The following is a 25,223-nucleotide window of genomic DNA, read 5'->3' on the forward strand; positions in this document are numbered from 1 at the left end:
CGGCCGCGGGTTTGCGTCCTCCTCATGCCAGCCCCGCCGTGCGGATCCTCGGAGGAGGGAACGCGGAGCCGTTTCCCCTTCATGCGCCAGCCCCTCAGAGAGCTCTTGTTCTTTCCTCGCCGCTCTCAGGCTGAGGGTGACTGCACTCACCCCTGTTTGTGCAAGGACGTATCTGTCTTTTTATTCTCAAGATCACAGAAGATCCCCAGCTGGCAGGGGCCCACCATCCAGCCCAGCTCCTGACACACACACCCCAACAATCCCCCCCGTGCATCTGTGCATCCCTGAGAGCGGTGTCCAAACGCTCCCAGAGCCCTGGCAGCCTTGGGGCCGGGATCATTCCCTGGGGAGCTTGGTCAGTGCCCCACCACCCTCTGCGAGGACGAATCTTTTTTTAATATCCCACGCCAACCTCCCGACAGCTTCAGGCCATTCCCTCGAGTCCTGTCACTGGTCACAGGAGTGAAGAAAGAGATCGGTACCTGCCCCCTCCGCTTCCCCTCCTGAGAAGATCCCGGTGAGGTCTCCCCTCAGACTCCTCCAGGAGACTCTCCTGCCTCTCCAGCCTGGCACACATTCCCTGTGCTCCTGGGAGGATCCCCTTGCCCATCCTGTGCCAGCTCTTGCTCTGAGGACATGAAGCCCTGGCAGAGCTGTCACTCCTTCCTGGCCAAGGTCCCGAGGTGAGGCAAGGAGCAGATACGAGGCTCCAGCCCAGGCCCCTCTACTAACTGGGCAAGAGTTCAGTTCACCTTTTCCTTCCATTTTCAAAGCTGAAACATTTTTTAAACATAATCCCTAGAACACAAAAAGCTTGTAGGTAGTTTCATCATCAGTTTGTTGTGTGATCTCAGGCAAAGAGGCGAGGCAATCACACCTGAGCTTCTTCATTAATGAAACATAAATTATAATTACTCCTTGTAAGGTATTTGACACACCTTGTAATAAAAACGTACACAGAGAGGATGATTTCATTTTGTGTCAGTTCCCAGCCTGCTTGTATTCACTGAGCCCCAACAATAAGAATAATCACCTTGTTAGGGAAGATGTGGTGGTTTAAACACCTAAGAACAATGAGAAACTGTTTTACAATCCTGGGGTTTTTTTCTTCCACTAAACTTACACAAAGCCTCGTTAAGATTTACGTTTCAGATTTTAAAACTTACTTTTTGAGAGTTATAGACTGTTCAACCCCATGGCATGGGTCAATAATTAAAATTATTTGTGGTGTAAGACCAGCAGCTACTTCTGCTCCCAGTAATGAAGCTTAGATTAGGTATCTAGAGAGCCCTGACCCAACCTGACTTAAAGCAGTTTCCCTTCACTGAAGTGTGACAGCAATTTGTAAGGTATTTCCACCCAGTTTGAACCAAAATTGATTGTTGTGCTTTGAAACAATCTGTAGCAATTCAATACAGCATTCAAGCAAGGGAAATGCAGCAGAATCCAGTGAGAACAATAAGAAAATGACAACAATCTTATATTTCAAGACCCACTTAGCTCTTCAGAAAATATTGTACATCGATACACATCAAAGGATTCAAAAAAAGGAGCACAGAGATTTTGCTTGGTTTGTTTAAATTTATAGCTGCAGAACCTGAGTATGGTACAATAACTTGACACTAAAATCATGGATCTCTGGAAGTTGTTTTGTTTTTTTCTTTAAAGTATATCACAGCCACCTTGAGACAAATTATGATTCTCCTCTGAGAAAATGACTAAAAATCTTTATTGTGCTTTTAAAAAATCTGGAAGACTTGGGAGTATCGAAAGATGAGAACAGCTCACACACAGTGCCTTAAAAAAAGAGGCTGAAAAGAGAAAAATTGTATTTGTGGGAGTTGTTTCTTTTGAAAGATTACCCACAGGAGATACAAAAACCCCAAGGAATAGCCAGATGTGACAAACATTGCAGGCTTTACCTGGCTGAGCCACTGGCCCCAGGAAGTGCCCAGGGATTGTCTCCTATTAATCCAAGAGCCTGTGGCAAACTGGCCAGCAGTTTTCTTTCCAAGCTGTATTTCACACCTTCCTCCCAGTACATCCCTGGGACAGGAGCTTCCTGACATCACTCTACAAACTCTGGACCAGCCAGACTAAAACCAGCCCTGTTTTCTCACCTGGAGCCTCAGGGGTGAGGACCATGGTGGCCTCTGGAAGCGCTGGGCAGAACAGGAAGGAGATCTTTCCCTGAAGGTGTGAACCCTGAAAAGGCACCGGCTGTGCACAGTTCTGACCCTCACAGGAGGGAATTAACATTTTCAGGAGGATTCAGGAGAAGATGCTTCTAGAAGAACAGGTCTTTATAATAAAGCGCCATGTCATTTCTGTGTCATTATTTCAGCATTAATTACCAAAACTATACATACACTTTTGGGCTATAGCGGAGTAACAGCAGCAATTAAGGTCCATTTACAGAAATGTGAAAGTCAAACCAAAATATTTTACCTCAAAAGAAAACATTAACAAAGTGCTTTGCTCATCTTCCATGCTGATTCTCAATTTGGTGTTTTGTCTCCATTTTCATTTCAAAGGAAGTGTTGACAGTTTGGTTTTTATTCTGATCCAGATTGAAAACAAAACTTCAAACATCACTCTCTTTTGAAACTGAGATAACAATTCTTTATCTCGTGCCAGCGGGAGGTGCAGGCTGATCCCAGCACACACAAGTGCTTGCCCCAAGAGCAGTGGGAAATGTGATCCTGGTGACTGTCCCATCCCATCTCACTCTCTATTTACTACCATCACATATTATTGTACCTGATGGAGAGGGAAAAAGGATTCTCTGACAGTTGATAAAGTGTCAAGATTTATCTCTTTCTTAAACTGTACTTTATTCCCAGCTTGGGAAAACTCTCATCTCACAGCAACACTGGCTGGAGCCAGGTTTGCAAGTGAAAAACCCTGGCTCACCGAGCAGTGTGACTGTGAGTGTGTAATACACCCCACACACCCAGAGCCTTCCCAGAACCCACACAGGACTGGGGTTTTACAGCTAGCCCACCCCTACCCATCCAGGTCAATGACATGGATGATTTATTCTTGATTTCAGAGAGCTGAGGCTGAGCCCAACACATCACCCAGCTGGGACCAGTGTCAGCACCAGGATCTGGCTGAACAGACAGCCCAGGAGCTTCTGTCACACAGAGATGTCAGAAGCAAGGACAGCACAGCAGTGACCACACAAGAATGTCAAAAAATGCATACAAGAAGGAGGGAGAGGAAATGATGCTAAATGACCTCCAGAGAGTGAAACATTATGGAGAAACAGTAAAGAGTAGCAGATAAAACTCCAGTTTCCTTTGAGAGAAGGTTCTGATCTATGCTCACTGTACCACAGCTGGAGCTGCAGCATGACACACAATCACTGTGGGGGAAGTTAAATGCATTTGTCTCTTTATATCCAATATCAGACTCTTTCACTACAGTAAAACTGTAAAAGAGGAACATTTATCTGTGCTCCCTACTGTCAAAACTGGTATATACACACTAAAACATCACACCTACAAAACTCTATCCCAACCAGACCAGCACAAAATCCTGTCTTTAAAAGAAAACTAGCAAATTATAGAGCTTGCTTAAAATTTCATTTATTTGTATTGTAAGCCAAGGGATCATCCTCAACTCAGAAATGCACTGCTCAGCCTCCTTGGGAGCTGTAACAATCAGTGCACTTGTCAAAGAAAAATCCACAAGCAATTCAGTGACAGAGAAAAGGGACATTTTTTACACACATGCTCATGCTGTGCACACACACACTGAGCAGCTTCCAGTTTCTCCTGTAAGCAAAATACTGGTGAGCTCTATCCATTATACCAGTGGAAATAACTAAAACACAGGAGAGGAAGGGGAAATGAGGACATAAAGTCTTTGTAAGTATTTACACATCCCATTATTAAGATAAATGAAGGCTAATTAACATGGAATTAGCCACAAGTATGAAATACAAAATGAATTAAAACTGGTTTCTAAGTAAGATGAATATTACAATCAACTACTGTTAAAAATAAAATATAACATGGTTTTGGAAGCTGTAGTGAAATATAAATTAATAATTCTAACAACAACAAAAAACAAAGTTACGTAATTGCTTTAAAACACTTTGGAGAGCTCAAATTATTGCTTTTTTCCTCAGAAAAAGCCCAGCAGGGGGGAACCTCCCCCATTCTTCCTGCCAGCTGATATTACATTAACAAGAGTCTTCATGTTAAAGCAAGTACTTCATATATTTAATAGCTGTTGGGAACACAGCTCAGTTCTTCCTAAACAAAATGTAGCACCTCCTGTGAACATAAAAAGCACTGCTTTAATCTCTTATCAGTTCATATGCAGTAATGCCTTTGTTTTGTAATGAATTCCACTCCTTCATTTGAATGTGCCCGAAGTTGCAGGTTCCGCTGAATCACAGCTTACACAACCTCAGCCTCCCAAACTCCAGAGCCTCAGCACTGGGGCTGCAACTGCCTGGGCAGCAAAACTGTGCTCTGCAGCTCTCTGTGTGCCTTGGAGACACCATGGAAATCAGGAATTCAGCCAGCCCAGCATGCAGTTCCACCAGCTCCTCAACCTGTGTCAGCTTTATACTGACACTTGAAAATAAAGACCAAAAGTAAGCTAATACTTTATACAAGCTCTCAGAATTGCTGGCCTCAAGGTTTACCTGTCATATGTTATTTTAGACTTTTTAAATCAGCAGCTTTACCTTCTTTTCCCTGCCTTCTGGTTCTGAAATCTTCAATGCTCATTTGGGTTACATTTCAAACTTCTCTCAGTAGGTAGAAGTGTACTCTTCCTTAAAAATTGGCAACTGAAACTTCAGCTGAAATAGAAAATCCTAAGGCAAGTTGGAAAGGCATCTCTGCTCAAGTTTAAATGACTTTCTGGCTCCCAGGCTCTCAATCACAACAGTCGAGCTGCCTCTGTCCTTCACATGTCAATTTACACTCAGGTGGCAAACACTGCGAGATAAGGGCTGGAGTCAGAGCACATTGTTTAACCAAATTGAGATTACGATTTACAGCAGAGGTGCAAACAAGGTTTCTGTTCCTGTCACTCCTGCGAGGTCCTGCAGTTTTGCTGTCCCTTACTCCAAGCCCCCGTCCCACTGCTCCCCTGCTCTCTGCCAGGCTGTGTCACAGACACTCTCACACTCCAGGGCTTGGAAAAGCTTGTTGGGACTCCATCCCCTGCACAGGCTCTAATCTGGCAGCCTGGGATGGCACCAAGGTCGTGTTTTCCCTCCTCTCAGGAACTGCCACACAAGGAGAGAGAAATGTTGAGACAAATGGTGTTCTCTTATGAAACCCTGACTGGATAGGGGAGAATGCCCAAAACTGCAATTCCTCAGAAATCCTATTTTAACTTGGGAACATATCCTTTCACTCATCCACAGTCCCCAAGAATTTCTCTCTAACAAATGTATGGTACATGTACAGGATATCCCATCTGTGCCAGTTTTCCTTTCATTAGGGGAAGGCTCCATTATCTCACCCAGCTCTTCCTTTGCCTGTTAGATACAAAAATGAGCAGTTCCAAGTACTGGCTGATGTTTTCTGCACAACAGACTTGAAAAGTAACATCATCTTCTCTGCTGCTTCCTTGAAGCACTCCTACACACACCCATGGGGCTTACACCTAGAAAATGCCCTCTGGGAGTCTTGGATCACTGCTCTTTAGGAGTGAGTCTGCTCTTGGATAGCTGCTCTGCAGGACTGTCCTCACTTCCAGATCCCCAGGGAATGGTCCCAAGCATCTTTCAGCTACTGCAATTTAAATAAGCTCTTTGTGCTTATCACAAGATGAGGATCATACCTTGGAAATTTAAGCTAAATGAAGTATGTTAAATAAACATCAAAGCCACTTTGTATCCTCTTCCACTTTGAGGTCCTCTTCCACTTTGAGGCTATTCATTTTGATCCCAGCATAAAGCTCTCAGCTTCCCCATCCCTGGAAGTGTTCAAGGCCAGGTTGGACAGGGCTGGAATAACCTGGTCTAGTGGAAGGTGTCCCTGCCCATGGCAGGGTGCGGAGCAAGATATCCCTGATGGTCCCTTCCAACCCAAACCATTCTAGAATTTTGTGGTCCTGTGATCCCAGAAATGGAAGTGATAGGCAGAAATACATTTCCATGCAGGAGAGGGAGTCAGGAGCAGCACTGGCCATCTCCCAGGGCAGGGATGAAAAACTGGCTGGCAGTGGAATACTGCTGTTACTGTGCAGGAAATAGGACTTATAGAGGAGGATGGATCAACAGGCTTGTACTCTTCACTGACAATAGTCTTGGAAATGCAAATCACAGTACCAAGCCAGAGAATACATTCTTAAACTGTAAGGGGCTGAGGTGGCAGGCCACAACTGTATTACACAAAAAAACGATTCTCCTGATGTTCTCAGCAACAATCTCAGTAGGCTTCTAGGATATCCTGTTTTTGGTAATTTCAAGGGTTATTAGAAAACTGGAAAAAGAAATATTTTGAATTTCAGTAAAAGTTCATATTCTTCATTTATATCCTTCATAGTGTACAAGACTTAAACTTCTGTGTAAGAGAGCCACAGTTAGTATCTGTGGTTGGCCCCCAAGTACACAATGACACGATTTTCATACACCTTCTTCATTGTTTTCTCAATTTGCTTCAAAAATACTTGCGGAATTCTCCCACATAAAGTGTGCACTGTATCCAGAAACCTCGACTGCAGAGGGTAGTACAAGGACTGGAAGAGATTGTCTTCGAATGGAAACTAAGGAAAAGAAACAAAAAAGAATTTTTAGTTTTCAGTAGTTGTGAAAGGGCAGTTTAAGTTTCTGTAAGAGAAAACCTTCCATAGGTAGGAATGTCTTGTCCCTCACCTGCTGAGGGTCACCGACCCCATCACTTCACATCCTGCCTGCCTGAGAGTGTGCATTGACAGGAATTTTACTAATGTCAGGATACTGTAAGGAAACAGGAGTTTTGGCAAGCAGAGCTGTACACACACAACATCCCAAGCTGTGCCTACAGACAAGCTTCTGCTCTCTATGTGCCTGGAGGCTTGAGGTGCTCAGGGAGGACAGGAGCTTTCCCTGGGAATTTATGGACCAGAGCTGCAGCCCCAGCATGAGAAACTCCACTCCAGCTTTTTCTACCTTCAGCACTACAGAAAAGCAATTGATCAGCCTTTTTGATTACTATAATACAAAAAAAGAAATGTTTAAACCACCTCAAATGCATGAGAAGCCAAAGCAATCATGTTCATTTGTGTCTGGTGGGTTTTACCCAAACACAACTACCCAGCCTGATGGCTGGCAGAGCCATCTGAGTGAACCCACCCTGGGGCACAGGGAGTGGCTCTGTGGAGGCAGCACTTACATCCCGGATCACCTCGTAGAGGGCCTTGAAGGTGGGCTGCTTGTCGTCGTGGTAGACGCCTCTGTTGCCGTGCAGGATGGAGACGCCCTCCTCCTCCGCCCCCCTGCAGTTGCTGCCGTACATGCAGTGGTCAGGCCGGTAGTTCCACTGGCAGGGGAACACGTACAGACACTCTGCCCACGCCAGCAGGGCACAGGGAAGGAGAGGAGACACGTCAGACAAGAGTTACAACAAATTAAACCAGCCTGGGACAGATGATTGGGGAATGCTCAGTCATTTCTTTTGCAAGTATCCCCAACAGAGACACCTCCTTCCCTCATGGGTGACTCCACTCCCCAGCTGCTGCTCCTGAACAGACAGGACAACACAAAATCTGGGACTGAACACAACCCAAGGGAGCTCTTCAGAAAGCTGAAGTGAAGAACCAAACCAGAGAGCACACAGCAGGTGGCACTGTCCAGCACCCTCTGCATAGGAAGGAGTCTCTGGAGTGACAGGAATGACTGGGGAAGCACACACAGCAGTGGGGTTATGAAAAACCCAGACTCCTCCTGAAGCCAGCAAGGGAAAACTTGCAAAGTATATCCAGTGCTTGCTGCTGACGCTGTCACAGAGGCCATGACAATTTGTTACAGAGCAGAGCAGAAGGGGTGGTGTATTTTATCCACAGCCCTCCAAAGAGTCATCATCCATTAATTTCACAGGTCTAGGTTATTTAGAGATGAGTCTAATTTCTCAAAAGGGCTCATAACTCCCTTTCTCCTGGTGATTTTTTTTTAACTTCATGCACACAGTGCTTGCAATCTGCTTGTCATAAATCACTCCAGTCCCTGCAACCTTTCTGCCTTGGCCCTAGGGAATAATGAATGATGGCTGGTGCCAGCAGGGCATGGCAGAAGCACTGAAGATTGAATTCTTTCGTTGGCCTTTCCCAGCTTCCCGGGAAGCCTGCAGCTGGTCTCGTGTGATTCTTGAAAAGCAGAAATCTTTCTGAACTTTTCTTCCCTGAAGGCCTCTCCAGCAGAGTTCTCCAGAAAGGGAGAGCAGTCTTTGGAGATGGACAAAGGAAGCAGCTCCTCAGGCCCAGGGAACAGAGCTCTCTGTGGTTTTAACTCACATCTATAAAAAGGCACCTGCAGCAGTCTTGGCCAATTCCCCTCCCAGCCAGTCATAACAGCCCAGAGCTGAAGACCCCAGAAAGTCCAGTTTTCTGTGCTAATGGTACACAGTTCTTTCATTTTCTTTCCTCAAGCAGTCTGATATTACGCAATTCATAAAAAATTCTTTACCAGTTCTGAGGAAAGGACAAACCGTGGTGCAGAGGAGTCTCCACATGTAGCTTTGATAGAGAACACTCATCAAAATACTGAAGTTTTTTTGCAGTCTTTGTTTTTTTTCCTGCACACTTCAGTGAACAGCTTGTGTCTGACTTCACAACTAATCTGGCTCCATATTTTTCTTTCTCCAGGAGACCATGCTCCCATAACATTTGCTTCTTTTTGAAAACTAATTCCCACTATTTTTCCCTAGGACTGGGGGTAATCTATGGGACACTGATGTTTGACATCTGCAGTAAACAGATGTTTGCCTTTTGCTTTGCTTCTCCTCACTCCAGCAGTTTGCCTGGATTTGGCTATATCCAATTACCAACCCTGTGTCTCCTCAGAGAAAAAGAAGTGGGAGCAGAATAAATAAAGATAATTCCAAACTTGGTTTACTCCTAAGGTAAGTTAAGGTGACAAGGCCACATAGGAAACGAGAAGAAGCAGTAGGGATGGACACTCAGCATCCATTTAGAAGCATGAAGTGAGGTTCTCAGCTTCTCTGGGAAGTGTGTGCTATGCTCCAGTATTTAAATCCCTGCATTTCTCACCAGCAGGACATCCATGACATCATCTGGTGCCTGCTGAGGCCAGGTCACGTTGTCTTAGATAGCACAAGCTCTAACATCATTATAGTGCAAGGATTTCATATTGCCAGAGCTCCATACCTCCTCCATGTTTCTCACAGGCAGCTCCTCTAGGCACTGACTGTTCTTGGTCCTTGCAGCACTCATCTGACTCCAGATCCCACCAATCCACTCTTTTATACCACTTGTCCTTATTGGCTATAGGTGTGGCCTCTTAAGATCAGGCCTGCTTCTAATCTTTAGTGATTGATCCAGCTGCAACTCACTGGGGGACAAGATTACCTTCATTTGCCCATACTGTATCCCCCTACAAGGTCACTCAGAGGCTGGAAGCTGCTTTAGATGAGATATTCCAATGGCTGTGTCCACTTTCTCCCTATATTAGCTTTGTTACTGATTTGCATAGGTATCACAAGTCAGCTGAATTCCAGAAAAGCAGGGCTTAGCTTTGCATAAAGTTTGGCACTTTCACATTCAGGCAAATATCTGAAACAAAAACATGTCTGCAGCTCCACCCTGGTCCAGTGACACCCCGAAGGACACACACGACATGAAATTCACCCCTTCACTTCATCATTAATTTACACCTCATTATTTTCTCAAATCTCCATAAAACAGATTTATATATTCAATGGAACCAAGTCCAAGCCCCATTACCTGCAGCAATGTCAGAAATATTTTCATAGGTTATAAATCCTTTGAGGATGCAGTTACACATAACTCCATACCAGAGTATTGATGCACATTATAAATAACAAACAGCACTTAAAAAAATCAAGCCAAATATATTTTCCCAACACAGATAATGAAGACTCCAAGAATCATTCCTTACCTGGGTTAAAGTAAAAAATTATGTTTAGCAAATCCTGGTCTCCCCACGTGATGTAATTTTTGTACTTTTGGTACAATGGATACAACATTTCCTCCCAAGTCAAGCCACCTGGTATCAGACTGTTCTGCAGGGCAAGAAAACAGAAGCAAGGGGTTAATGTCATGGTCAGTGCTGTGGTATCTGACCCAGAGTGGGCACACACAAACCTCTAAGCTCTGCTAAGCCACGTTGGACACCCCAGTGAAAAATTAAAAACTGCCAGGAAACGTTGGACCTGGACAGGGCTGTAACAGCAGAACCCTGAATTTATCTAAACAGGAAAACAAAGTCTCCTGGGCCCAGCTCTGATGTCAGCTCCTGCTATTCACAATCTTCCTATTACAAGTAACAAGAGGGGGAAAAAGGAGAAAATACAGGGACAAGGTGAAAACCAAGGTATAAAAGCAAGGAAAATTACAGACTAAAGATCACCTTCCATGGGAATTATGGTAGTAAGAGCAAGGTTTGGGTTTTTCCCTCCAACTGTTCCTGTAACAATGTGGGAAACCCCTGGCTGTGCCTGAGAAACCCCTTGGGGTAAGCAAAGTTTTAGTGATTACAGAATATGTGCTCAATGACACAAATCTGTTGTGAAAATGTTCCCTTCTCACTTACACCAGTTCACAGAGTCACTTATCTGCAGCAGGATGCAAAAGTCTATTCACAACAGATGCAAAAATCACCAATTTCTCAGGGTATTCACATCAAGCTTTCCAATTTAAAAAAAAAAAATACAGCTACTGCACTCAAGATCTTTGAGTTTATTCTTTCATGTATCTTTTCAGGGAAATGTAAGATGTTGGGGAAGCCATTTTAACACTGCTACCAGACTGCTTCAGTTGCAAGTTCTCACTGCTCCAGCCTTGAGGAAATTTCATTTATTTTAATAATCTCATTCACAATAGCTTTAAATATCCAATTATATGTGTTCCATATTTCTCTGATTCTTTGCATTATAAATACCATGCAGTTTTACACTGAGCTTTCCAAGATGTGCAAACATACAGGATTTGCAGGGAATGCCCCGACCTAGGAGAGGAATGATGAGGACAACTCCATTGATACCAGAAGGCAAATTAATTACTTTATTATACTATATTATTCTGTATTATACTACATTACATCTAAACTGAATCTGCCAAGCACTTAACTCTGCACACCACTGCACAACAACTTGAGACTGTCAGCCAAAATTCCTGACACACACACATACTTGGCCCTGATAGGCCAAGGAAACAAAACACCATCACTTTGGGTAAATCTCCATATTTCATTCTACTTTGGCACAACACAGGCACAGCAAATGAGATAAGAATTGTTTTGATCATTTTCTAAGGTTCTTCTTGGGAAGATTGCCTCGCTATTTTTCTGTGAGGAGAAATGTGGTTACAAAAACACACCAATCCTGAGTTTGTGCAAGCTGCATCTGCTCTCACCTTGAAGCGAGTGCTGCGGATCCGAGTCAGATTCATCAGCATCACGCCGGAGTTGACGCCGGTGCTGCCGTAGTAGGGGTGCCGGGCAAAGCGGCTGTACCAGCCAATCTTGGGGATCTCGTGCTCGGGGGCCATGGCAGCCAGCTGGGTGGAGTTGAACTCCCTCAGGAGGTGCCAGATGTCATCGATGGGCCTCAGGAACAGCACGTCAGTGTCCACGTAAAGCAGCGAATCCACATCCTTTAAAATCACCTTTGGGGTTTGCGCAGCAGGGTGAGAAACAAACCAGAGAGGCGACAAACACAAAGGTTATTGGCAAAAGGGACTTTTACTCTAAACTGATCATTTGGAAGAGGTTATGGATTTATCAGCTAAATGTAATTACACAGAGGAACAACAGTTATCAGATTATTGGCTTGTTGTTTGCTGTGGGTATTTTTTGAATTGCCCAATAAAGCAGCTACCAGAGCACTGAGGTTGGATTAACCTTCTTATGAAGCAGTAATTCACTGAGCTCCCAAAAATATCTGCAAGGACTACTTAGTACCTGGTCAGAAATTACATGTAAATAAAATGCACGTACCGAGTATTTTAAAGATCTCCACTTTAAAAAAATGGTAAACCAGGTAACTCAGGAGACCAGAATATTTAGATTTACCTTCATATATAATTAATATATACAACTGTTTCACGTTAATTAAGACAACCCCATTGATCATCAACATATGTGCATCTCCCTGAAGAACAAATCTGGCTGTTAAACAGAAATGTCACATTAAAACACACCAGGTCATATTCTGAGCTCTGTTACCAGATTCTGTATGAGGAGTAACTACAGTAAAGTTGGTCAGGTCAGAAGGGTGTAACTGCAGATTAGAGCCAGGATGTTTCAGCAGTTCCTGCTGACCGTGTTCCCCCTTGTGGCTGCCCAAATCCTTACACACTCCATTAATATCCATGGTGGGACAAATGACCTGGTATTTCAAGCCTTTGAAAAGTAATAAAGATCATTACCTACAGTTGACCACCAGTCCCAACGGCACTTTTGTTGCTCCTCTTCATTATCTGCTAGAATTGTCCAGAATCTCCTGAACTACTGAAATCTTCTTACTTTGGTCTAACCAAAACCCCTATTTACTTCTCTCTCCTTCTTTGAAAAGCAAACCCAAAAGGCTTTGGATTTTCACCATGTGGAACACAACAACTCTCTCATCCAACTGCAATGACATTAATGACAAACTCTCCTATTTATGCAGGTTAAAAGAAATTCTACCAAAGCAATTGGGTTTTACATAAATTCTAATGTATTGTGACTGAGGATTACCTGTGAAGTAAGAGTGAACAACATTAGGATTGATGGGTGAAAAAGTGGGTGAAAAATATCACCTCTAAGCATGCTCAACAGGAATCCACTAAGATGCCAAATCCCTCAGTAAAGACTTAAATGAGATTTTTCACCTGACTCAACACATTGGGATTCAGACTGACATTTAGTCAAGTTTAACAAATCCCTGACCTGTATTTCTGACAGGATAACTACATGTTCTTCCTGCAGAACAGGGCAAGCAGGAGAAGGAAGTGTCTCTGCATTTTAAACAAAAGTTAGGCTTACTAGAAACTCTAAATAAATACATTCAACACAGTCCAGATCTCTGCTGGATGGGAGATTATAGCAATACAGCATTTTCCCACAAAAACCCCACAAGCCACCACGTGGAGGTATCTTAAGTAAGTGACAAACATTGTACAGTAGTACACTAAGAGCTCAGAGTAAATATTTGCAGATGTTAAGTATCCTCAAGTCCAGTATTAAAAAACAAACCAATAAAAAAAGACAGCTACTGTAAGAATAAATCAATATAAGAAAGACTATGATTTGAAGAGAAAAAAGGTTTTCAGTTGAAGGATATCCTGGGTATTGTGTATTAATTATTCTCCAGCACCTAGGAGCCCTGATTCATAGGGAGCTGCTATATGAAGTCACATAAAATCAAAATGTATTAAAAAAAAGAAAAACCACCCCCAAATTTAGTCAGAGACAGGAGGTAACACTGGAGTACAAGCAGAGCAGACCTTGCCTGTGGATCCACAGCACACTGCAGGCCATGTAAGATTCTTGTCAAAGGGGGCCTTGGTAAAAAGGCAAATTGAGGCATTTTCCAGCAGGTAAAACTGACCCCAGTTCAGGGGGAAGTTTAATGGGTACCTACAGACCCCCCTCATCCTTCCCAAGCATAAGTGACAGCCTGGCCACTGCTTCTTCCAGCAAAAAAAAAAAAAAATTCTTTCAGCAGCTTTCAATACACAAAAAAAAAAAGCCTAAATCTGTTGAAGTCCATGGACTGTTATAATTTTCCTGCAGATTCAAGCAGGTATTGCAGTTCTTTGGGCAGTGCCTACTCTCCTTCTGCTGGTTAAAAGATTCTTCCTTCTCCTGTGTCCAAGGTGTTGCCCTGCAATGACACCCAAGTGGCTAAAAAAGAGCTGTGCTACCTCCTTTAAGTCCTTCCCACTTTCACATGTTGAGTGTTAAGACTCCTTTAAAAGCTGCAGATGTCAGTTTGAATTGCTCACATCTCTCCTGGCTGTGCTTTGGGTAGGGGGGATTTAATTTCACCCACTGCAGCTCTAGGAGTTCCTCACAGAGCAGGAACTTCAGTGCAGGTTAAAAGTGACACACAGTGTCCTGGAGCAGGAGCTTTGCCAGGCTGTGTCTGGAGGTCTGAGCTCACACAAACCATGCAGACCCACCTGACAGCCTGGGATTTTGGAAAGGGATGGCCAGAAACACAGCTTGCTCTGCTTGTCCTCCCCTTGCTCTGCAGGCACTTACATCTTAAAAGTGTGATTTTTTTTTTTTTTTTTTTTTTTTTGCAGCCTTATATTCTTAGTAAATCTGTCAAAAAGTTCTGCATAGAACTGGCTATATTTAGCCTGGCACTTACTTAAATACTCAATTATCTGTAATTTGATTTCACAACTTCTGTCTCCATAGATTCTCCCTGTGTTAGCAAGGTTGGCAAAGAATAACACACTCCTGAGTAAACACACACTGGTGTACGGTGAAGCTGGGCTACCTAAGGGTTTGTGACGGCTCATGTGGCAGCTTAGCACAGCTTTATCCAAAATTAGGGACAAATCACTAAGCTTAATGCTAGAGTAACAGTGCCACGAAGTTGAGTTACTAAACCTCATTGTAATAAGAGATTAACTCAAGTTACACCAGAGACTTTTGTCTAGATAAGGCCCTGGCATCTATTCCCCCTGGGCTGGATACTCGAGCATCCCTCAAGAGGAAAGCTGTAACACAGGGATATTGCTAATCTATCTTAAAAGCTCTTAAGTAGATTAAGTGTTTTGAGAAGGGCTCTAAATGTTCATCCAAAAATCATCCAAAAATCCCTTAGGCATTTGAGGATACTTTAGCTGATTGTTTTGGTAGCTCCAGAAGAGCAGCACACAGACAGCTGCAGCCAGCCCTGAGGGACCAACATCCCTGAGACTGGAGGATGTTCCTCACCTGCTGTCTTAACACCCGTGGCAGGAGTACAAACCCGTTCCCAGTGACTGCTGAGAGCACTGCCCTCCTAGTTTAATGTTAAAGTTTCACTCTGTGCTTACAAAAAGATCTACATCTTCCTCCCTGTGTGTCTACAAATGCCCTGGATGGTTTTGCTGCAGCAGAGTGCAGCAAGAGATTGACTTGTGAGATTGCACAGAGGCTCCATCAACATTCCCTGTATCCAAGTGGCAAATGTGATCAGATGCCTCAGAATGCCTCCCAAAATGCAGGATGCTGTACAGTCTTCCTGAATATTTTAGCATCCTGGGTAGAGTCAACAAGTTGGGAATGTGCACTTCAACATGCTGCCCAGAACAGAACAATTCAGTACTGCAACTGCAGGGGCACATCCCACAGCTCTGCTTTCACCACTGGCTAAAAGCACTGAAAGGTTTCTTACCCCATTTTCCCTGAACACATTCCTCAGACCCTCCTGTCCACTTTCACATGCCTGCTGGTGCTGCAGAGGAGATTTCTTTGGCAGGAAAGGCACTTGTGAATCAAAGCCTTGCATTCCACTCGGGTTTAGCATTATCAGGAGCAAGACAATTTGCACAACTGAGAGCTAAGCAGCTGATAACTACTGCTCTCCTGGGGTCCTCCCGAAATCCAGGCACATTTCATGCTGCTGCAGAGAAAAGTGCCCCGTACAGAGAAGGATGAAAAAAAACCAAACTGATATTCTGCTGGTATTTATTAAAAATAAAAGTCAAACTGGTTCTCTAAACAGTGAACTAGTGAACTTGGATCTCTGCTCCCATTGCATGCTGACAGTTCAAGTGGGATATCAGAACCCATTTATCAAACACCAAAACACCAAATTAATGGCTGGAATTACCCAGAAACAGCCTAAGGCTGTGCCAGCCTGTGAACTCAAGCACCAAACCTTGAGGGTCCCCCAGGACATGTGCCACCTCAGCTATGACGGCAGCTTGTTCATTATACCCACATCAACTCTGTGTCAGCTGCAAGTCCTCTTGGACAGCCCCTCCTACACAAAGCCAAAAACCTCAGCCTGACCACACACAGCATTTTGCAACTGCCCCTAGAGAAACAAACATCTACAGCTGCCCCCTCATTCTGCTAACACAACAAGCAACAGTCTAATAATCCTTAAATTCCTTAAAAGAAGTTACTGGAGAACTTCAGCAACGTGTGAGTGACAAAAAGGGATGAGGAAAAGCACTGCCCAGCCTGAAGGAATCAGCATGAATGCATAACCCCTTTCTGTCATCAGACCAGTGAAGAGAAATAAAAGTTAAGTCATTCCTATGATTAGTCTCCCAAAACGACAGAAAGCATCAGAAGAACAGAGATTTCTGTTTACCCAGGACATCCTGGCACAGTATGGAACAAGCTCATGCTTAGGGATTATCTTCCAGGTGATACAAATATTTACCCAGGGGAGAGAGGATCCCTGCTGCAGTTGGAGTTACTTCCAGCCCATCTGGCCTTTGTGCTGTTGATAGTCCACCCCTAAATGGCAGATCAGCAGAACTGCTGACAGCACATATTTTCTCACATATGTATTCACAGGCTATGTATCTGGACATGCAGCTGTCTCTGATTGCTTCCATCTGAGAGGGGAAAGATTTCTTTGTCCCCCCTCCACTTCTCCTAAGACAGCCATGAAGAAATCTGGATCATGTGAACAGCTTGTCACTTCACTGAAGTCACCCCAATCAACAGCAACCCACAAGGTATTTTTGATAGATGTTCTCAGTTCCACAGAAATTGCTTTATGCAAACGTTCTTTCAACTTCTGATACGCAAAATTGGTATCAACACTTCCCTTCTCTCCGAGTTTACAACACTGAGTATAATATAACTTTTCAGTGAACTTGAAGAGTCCCGGATAGACCAAGCTCTTGCATGAAATCCAACTTCAAACACACTGGAATTATTACCTTAAGGGCAATTCTGGCAGTCTTGGAAAAAAGAAGTAAAACTCAAGGAAAAGGGAATGCTGAGAGCATCAGTTTAAGGGGGCTAACATATGGAAAGGAAGATGGTGGGTAAAGATAGCACGTTGTAAAGAATGCTATTTACAAAAGGCACCCAGCATCCACCCCAAAAGATCTGCCCTGAGAGAGCTCGCACATTCTCTCTGGAGTCTGGAGAGCCAGAGAGGCTCATGGAACCAGAGACAAATCAGAAACACACATCCTTTGTTAGCCAGGAAAAAGCCAGGCTGGATTTCTGTGCTGGTTTTTTTTTTTTTTTTTTACAGTGTCTTAAAGCACAGACTAAAATTATCTTTAAGCAGATGTTTCAGCCTGAAAATGGTTTTAATATTAGACCAGCAAAGCTTCCTTTCTGTGGAATTAACCTTTTCCTGAAGCAACCTACTCAGAAATCCAGGTGCCTTACCGGAAGAAACAGACGCTGGGCAGCACATGGTTTGAATAACTTTTTCCATTCCTGAGCATTTCCTACTGAGAAGGTTATTGGGTAAATGTTGGACTCAAACTTCTTTGTATATGAGGAAGGCCACTCCTTTAACTGAAAGACATGGTGGGAGGAAATCAGACACTACATGTTATAGAGCTTTTTTAAAAAAATGCATGCATAAGGAATTTCTAAGTGTGGACAGTAAGCAACGGGCTCAGCTGCTACTTGTTGATGCTAATGTAATTTTCTCAGAGATTTAAAACTTATAACTAATTATTTATTTATTTACCAAATGACAAAGAAACTCACCTTCATTTCAAATTCAGGCTTAAGGGAATCCTCAGCAAAGATGTGGAAGCAGAGCCTCCTGCTGCTGAAGAGAACTGCAGATTTCAGCATGATCAGCGTCTCCTCCAGCCGGTCCCCACATGCCACCACTGCCAGATGCATGCACTGCAAGGATGGGGGCTCCTTTGGATGCTTCTGCTCTCCAGGCTTCCTGGAATAGGAAATTCAGGGATAGGCACATAAAAATTACTGAGGCAGACATGAAGAGAATCCCTCATTAACAGACATTAGTGTTGGTTTTTTTCTTCATCATTTTGCAAGGGATCAGGAGGACTTTTTTGGTTAGATATTTACAGAACAAGCAAATAGAATGGTAATTTCTGTCCATGGTACAAATAAACAGTGTTATAATTATAACAAAAAGAAAAAGGCTATTTTTGCAAGATAAAGGCTATTATCTTGCAAAAATCACTGCACTACAGACACAGATGAAGCCAATTTCACTGCACCTCAAAGCAGACACCACCTTGCTCTGTGCAAACGACAGCTCTTTCCCCAGCCCCAGAGGTCACAAAGCCAGAACAGAGTTACAACTACCCAGCCAACTTTCTAACACAATGCAGACCACACAACTGCATCCAGCAATTTCATTTCCAAGCCCATAATGGCTGGAAGAAGACATCCATACTTAAAAAAAAAAAAAAAAAAAAAACACTGCATCCATATGTAAATTGTTCTAACAGTTAATTAATTTTCTATTAAAGATGCATGCCTTAATTCCAGCTTGAAGGCACTGGCAGAGTTTCAAAGGACTGCTCTCCATTTCACCCCATGGAATCCACGAGATTTTGCTAAAATAGAGATTTTTGAAAACAAATATAGTCACATATACCAGATGAATCAGACTATATTCCAAGGACCAAACAGTGGGATTTTCACTTGGCACCCACCTGTGTGGGCTTTAAATACATTTCATCCATATACAGGGAACACAGTAAGAGGCACAATGAAGCTTCCAGCTAGCCAGAAAAATCAGGTTCTCCTGGGGAGTTGAAGACCTTTTGAAAGCAGTCTTTTGGTTCTGTGATTAGTGTGGAGGTAAAAATTGCATCCTCCAGGAATGCCTGCACTATGGTGTATCCACATTCCAACACTGATGGCACTTAGCCTCCATCACACAGGATGGGGCTGACCAAGCAACCAAATCCCAGGCACAGTAATCATTCCTGGAGAGTTCAAAAGGCAAATCATAGATCACTGCCTGCTCTGGACATACCTCTGAGCAGAGCACATCAATCCCAGCCCTGCTCAGAACACAATTACACACACACAATTAATCACTGGAGTTAACGCAACAAACAGAAGTTCTAAATAAGGAGAAAAATGACAGTTTAAAGCTGTTATTATTTTTTTTCAGACCCTGAAGTGCTGCTCTGTGTAACAGCAGCATTCTACCCTTCAGAGTAACCCACCTCTGTGTAAAAGAACACCAGGCACTGGCACTTCACTGACTGTACAAAGCAACACGTTTCATTAAGGGTTTAAAATCTTCTGCTTTAGTCCTAATTAACCCCCAATTTCATCAGTGTATAAATAATGGAATATTACATCTATGTGAAGTGGTATTTACTTTCCAACCTATTAGTGTAAAAATTGCTGAATTATTGAAGTGAATAATTAGCTGCTCACACAGATCACCTTTTCCCCCTTCTCTCCATCTGTGTAATGTTTCTCCTTAATTGAGTCTCTAAATCAAGCCATGCACAGGCTGGGAGCTACTTTGATGTAGTTTCTGGCAATGGAATTCTCTGGGAGAGGGACTAAACCCTGCACTTTTATTGGAACATTTCAAAACCCCACACCAAAGCACTCGGCTTTCCTGGGCAGTTTTAGCCACAGTGGGCTCTGCATTATGCAGCTGTTTTACAGTGAAAAATCCAGAATGTGCAGACAACACTTCCAAAGAACAGACTCAGCAGAAGCAATCCCTGGTGAAAGCAGAATGCCTGGAAAGCCCATGGGAGTAGGGATAACAACAGACATCCAACAAAGACATCCTGGAGGAGAAAGCTGAGCCTTGGAGGGGAGGAATTCCCAACATTGCAGGGTTCAGGAGCCTGGAGTGGCCTGAATTGGAATAAACATCCCAGAAAAATGAGTTATTTGAACTACATCAGTCATAGTCTGGGACACTGAGGGCAATAATCTGCGAGAGAAGTAGCAATGAGGTAGCAACAGAAGAACTTTGGGACACAACATTTTGCATCTTCTTTGTAAGTACATAAAGAAACTCAAAGGATAGAGAAAACAAAGGTGAGCTGCAATGGGAGATAGTTCCACAGCAGGATGCATTTGACTACAATTTTAACTTAGGCTTTTAAAAAATAACAATTATCCATAAGCCTGAGAAGAGGCAGGTGTAGAAGAGGCAAAGTCAAACTGCCTGGAGGACAAACAAGCAGATCATGGCAAAGAAGATCCCAGCTCCCCTTCCCTGCCCTGTTCATGCAGGCACCCCATACAGGGCAAGGAGAATGGAAAGGACAGGAGGAACAACAGCTGGATGGAAGGACATCCCCGAAAGATGTGCAGGACACAGCCAAGTTGTCCCACCTGTAAAATGGGAACAGCTGTTAGAGCTCTAAGAATTTCCCACCTCAAGAGACTCTCAAGACATTAAGAAGCCCAAAGATCCACAGAGTAATGCAATTATTATCATTAGCCAATTTTTCCTAATGGTTACATTCATTCTTTTATAGTTCTACTTATCTGATATGAACAGTCTGTAGCTGGATTTTATAACCTTAATTAAATGTTTAAGCACACTGAAAGCAATGCAGAGACCTGGGCCCTAAAGTTTAACGTGCTTGACAAGAACAGATATACAAACTAAGATTAAGCACTCCAGAAAGCATCACAAAATACTTGCAGAACACATCCCCACAGAGTGGCTGAAGACTGAACTCAATAAGATGGAGCACAATAAAATGTTTACAGCAAAGACCTTCCAACAATACAGAGCAACTCCCATCCAGTTGCTCACTCGTATTTTATTGACTGAATACAATTTCTGCAGAAAGGCACTGACACAGCAGGAGCAGCCTGAGTGCTCAAGCACAACAGTGTGCATTCCTAGGTCTTAAAGTTTAGATTACATGTAATTTTCTTATTAGTCACAGCCAAAGTGCCTCAAACATAATTAACCCAAAACCTGTCTAAATCAATCCAAATCCATTCAAAATAATGCATTCCCACCTCATTTCAGAGCCTGCTAATCTATTCAAGCCTTCAAATTTATTCCTGAAAGATAATGCATGCAGATGCTTCCAAAATGCAATATAGCTGTTGATTTTTGAAACCTTCTTCCCATTATGATCTCATTTTCTTTTGCCGCACAAACAAGGGTAGATTTAGGCATTGTATCAAAACTGGTGATTCACTGAACAGGCTCCTGACAGCCACCCCTGAGTCAACGTCCCAACAACAGCTCCATGATGTGAAACACATTTTCTTGCACACTTTGAAATACAAATGTTTTTAAATCAACCTTTCTCACTTTGCAGCAGTTGCACAAAACCAACCGGAGCTGCTGCCAATCCAAAAATGGTTGAAGTTTCAACCTTCTCCTACCACTGAGAGGAAGGGAAAAAGCCACTCAAAACCAGAATGGATGTTTCTCTCTCCTTTTATGAAGTAGGTTCTTTATGAAACAAGTATGAAATACTTGGGGTTTCAGCATGTTATTATCAAACTCAAGCCAAACATGCATCTGTGTGCACACAGGCTGCACAGAAAGGAAAAGTATCTTGACAGGTTGCCATGCAAGGGATGTTTTGCATTGGAAAAGTTATTTTCAGGGAACTAAATGTGCTGTTGGAGGTTCACTTCCCCTGCCTTGCCATGCTGGTTTAAGAGAGAGCATGGTCCCATCTGCCCTTCAAATGTAAAATGATCCTCCTTCTTTTTGATACTTTGCACACATGGGTTTGGCACGTATTTCAAATTCTTTATATAAAAAAGTCTTACTGAAAGCATAGAACTTGCTACTTCCAACAGGAATGAGCAGTAAAACCACCACAAAAAAATCAAGTTTTCAAAGCTAACCAGAAACTTATCTAGATTTGCCAAAATTATGTAACGACCAAAGCAGGACTTATGAATGTCATTGCTAACATTTGTGAGGCACCAGCCAGCTAATGACATGTGCCTACATTAAACTTTATGTATAGCTTCTTTTGTTAAAAGAATTCTGCACTTCTTAAAACTTAAAACCTGATGTCTTCTGATATTATGGGACAACAGAGAGCAAAATTACAAATCCCAATAGAAATATAATTCATCTTCCCTGCACGATGCTGATCCTCTTGAAGCAAACACAAATCCTAAGTTACACCTTTGTTTCTGAGCTGAGCTCAAAACTTGCATCCTGTGACAAACCACCTTGACAAAACTGAATTTAAATGTTTTCCATTCAAGTTCTGTCAATCAATTCTGCAGTCTCATACAAGTATGTATACTGTGATCACCTCACAAGATCTCACAGTCCTAATCAGATTTGTTCTTATCCTGAATGAATCAGTAAGATAAAGTGGGATCTTGCATCAAATAAAAAAATAATGTTCCTTTGCTCATAAGGAGGAACTAAAATGATAATCATGGCCTGTTTCTTACAATCCAAATTCAAACCCACCACAGTGCTTTCAGTTTAGCTTGGATCAGGCTCGTTAAACCCAGAAGATCTCACCACCTGATGCCTTTCCAACAAGGCAAGCATCACCTCCACTTCAAATCACTTATGTCACACCCTCCTCACAAAAATTCCTTTTTTATGGACACCCTCACCTGAATAAATTTTAGTAGTAACTAATATAACACAGAATCTTTCAGCAAATGGCTGAACATGACCTACAGAATTGTGCTGCTCAGTTATACAAACTCCTGCTGGGGCCAATGGTGCAGGATGACGAAGGAAAAAACAACCACCAAGCCCCACAAGCAAAATTCTGAAGAAAATGCACACTTTGAATACTGAATTCCTCCTTTTTTTTTTTTTTTTTTTTGCTATTGTGCTGCAGACCTTGTAAAAAGGACTTGCAAAGTCAACAAATAATCAAAAAGTTAGATAATGTCAAATTGTGAAACATGAAGATGCCACTGAAAAGCGCTTTGAAGTGGAATGGTTGTTTACACTCTCTGGGAGTTCCACACTTTCTGGGCTCCCTCCTTCAGTGTTCTTCTTGATTTCCATGATAATCACAGAGATATGCCTTAAAGAAAAATGACTTCAGGAGGTACAGTTGCTAGTGGAAATAATCCTGCTTTAATACCGGCATTTAAATTCTGTCCGTGGCCCACTCTCAGCCCCAGAAAACATCTCCTGCATTCAGTGGGGTAACAATGCTGGGAGAAACCAACTGCTTTAATAAGTTAAGGAGCAAGAGCTCAAGAAACGGGAATAGTCTTTCATTCAGAACATCTCTGTGAAATCATGAATCAGAGACACAAAGACATACCAAGTTAATTAGATATATGAGGTCACACTGACCATAATATAATTGGAATGCAAAGGGGAAAACAAGTCCTCCACCCACAGAAAGCTGCCCTTTTTCTCAACTAATTAGTTTTTTAAAAAATACTCTGCCTGTTAGGTGCTGGGACAGGAAACACACCACACCACGATTTAAAACGCCTTTAAAGTTCTGCTGAATTAATTTACATCTAAAAAACACTCAAAACAAAAAACTCGAAAGTTTAAAATCTGCCAGTGCCTCCGCAGTTTGGAACCCAGCGGCACCACACGGCAAAGAGGAGCCGCATTCCCTTTTCCCTGGCAAACCCGCCGAGCGCAGCTCCGGAGGTGACAGCAGCCCCTCAGTGCAGACAGCCAGCAGCACAGTGCCCACGTCAGCCGCCGAAACACGGCAAGGAGCAAAGGAAAAGCCGCTATTTCAGGAGCTGCTCCCGCACAGGAGGGAACCCCCCAGCTCGGGCACGGGGAAAACCTTCCGCGGCACCTCTGGCAACTCCGCTGCCAGGGGAAACGCGCAGGGAAAAGTTTGTACTTGCAAACCTCAGCAGCTTGCACAAGGGTCTTTCATCGCCGATCTCTAGCGGGGATGAATGGGAAGTGGGAAGAGGGAAGTGCCCGACGCACCGGCACCAAAGCGACACCGCCGAGGGGACCCGCGGGGCGGGCGGGTCACGCGTGGGGCCGGGCACGGGCACAGCGGCCGGGGATTCCCGATGGCAGGGGCCGGGGCACGGAGCCGTCCCCGTTACCTGGCACTGGCGCTGCCGCCGCCCGCGGGGCTCCTCCTCGGGGGGCTCCGGCCGAGGCGCGGCGGGCGGCGGGCGGGCGCGGAGGGCGCGGGCGGCGGGGCCGCGCTGCCCGCCAGCAGATAGAGCAGCAGCAGCACGGCCAGGCACAGCAGGGCCGCCGCCACCTTGCAGGGCCGCCGCATGGCCGGGTCAGCACGGCCGCATGGCCGGGTGCGCACCGCGGCACGGCCGGGTCAGCAGCGCCGCACGGCCGCGTCCCGCCGGCCGCATCGCCACAGCCCTGCCCGAGCGGGGACGTGGCCGCACAGCCCGGCCCGAGCGGCGCGGGGCGGGGCGGGCTGGGCCGCGCCTACCGTACTGCCTGGAGTAGCAGCCCGGCCCCGGGACCGCCCGGGCTCGGCGGAACGCCGGGAGGTGCCACAGGCTGGGTGGGTGCCCCCTAACGCGGCACCGACCGCGGGTACTCAGAGGGAGCTTTGGTTTCACGGGTGGCCAGTGCTGGGAGAGCGTGAATGTGATCAGGAGAAGAAGGGGAAGCTCGTATCGACAGCGCGTTTCCTCTGCCTGTGCTAACGGGGAAACCGAGCCTCCCTCCGCCTTGCTGCCCCAGTTTATCACTCGCAGGCAGCGCGCACTCCTCATTCCATCTGCACCGAGGGCAGGTAAACGAGAAAGCGCAATGCTTGCAGAAGGAACAAGGCGCTCACTCACTTGTGGGTGGCTTTGTCCGCGTGTGACCCATCCTAGCCAGTCTGCTGTGGGACATCAGCAGAAATCACAACACTGAATTTCACAGAAATAAATCCTGCTTGGGGTTATGATCTGATTTACGACCTTGAAATGTACAGGGTGACAGAAATAGACCTTGAAATGTACAGAATGTCAGAAATACAAGGACTCTGGCTGTCCCATGGAGCTGGAGTACAAGATGTGCAAAGAATGGAGACAACAAAGGGCAGAGAAGGGAAAGTGGAGCCCTGCAAGTTTAGTGCTGGAGGAGCCTCGTGTCCCTCATGGAGCCACTGGAAGTGACACTGGCATCCACTTGGCAGTGGAACTGCACAGCCTGTCCATTTTACTCTGCTCACACCACATGCCTTCAGCTGTGGTGTCCCAAAATGTACTTTGCCTCAGCATCAGC

General features: G+C 44.3%; 1 protein-coding gene across 1 annotated transcript; it reads right to left on the bottom strand.

Annotated features, from left to right (window-relative positions):
- Positions 1-1,453: 1,453 nt before the first annotated feature.
- On the bottom strand, positions 1,454-24,264 carry GXYLT2 (glucoside xylosyltransferase 2). The gene is made up of 7 exons (XM_030228099.2): positions 24,083-24,264; positions 17,825-18,014; positions 17,495-17,626; positions 11,563-11,814; positions 10,088-10,211; positions 7,347-7,519; positions 1,454-6,738 (listed from the first exon to the last, which is right to left on the bottom strand). Exons 1-7 carry the CDS (start codon positions 24,262-24,264, stop codon positions 6,556-6,558), a joined length of 1,236 nt encoding a protein of 411 aa, XP_030083959.1. The 3' UTR covers positions 1,454-6,555.
- Between the last annotated feature and the right edge of the window lie 959 nt (positions 24,265-25,223).

The sequence above is a fragment of the Serinus canaria genome, chromosome 12 (assembly GCF_022539315.1).
Source record: "Serinus canaria isolate serCan28SL12 chromosome 12, serCan2020, whole genome shotgun sequence".
NCBI lineage: Eukaryota > Metazoa > Chordata > Aves > Passeriformes > Fringillidae > Serinus > Serinus canaria.

What these genes read in the sequence shown, in the direction of transcription:
- GXYLT2 (XM_030228099.2), bottom strand. Translation starts at nt 24,264, where the DNA reads ATGCGGCGGCCCTGCAAGGTGGCGGCGGCCCTGCTGTGCCTGGCCGTG. An exon ending in AGCCTGAATTTGAAATGAAG is followed by an intron (nt 17,627 to 17,824) that starts GTGAGTTTCTTT and finishes CATGTCTTTCAG; the next exon opens with TTAAAGGAGTGGCCTTCCTC. An exon ending in CCCAGCGTCTGTTTCTTCCG is followed by an intron (nt 11,815 to 17,494) that starts GTAAGGCACCTG and finishes CAAACCCCAAAG; the next exon opens with GTGATTTTAAAGGATGTGGA.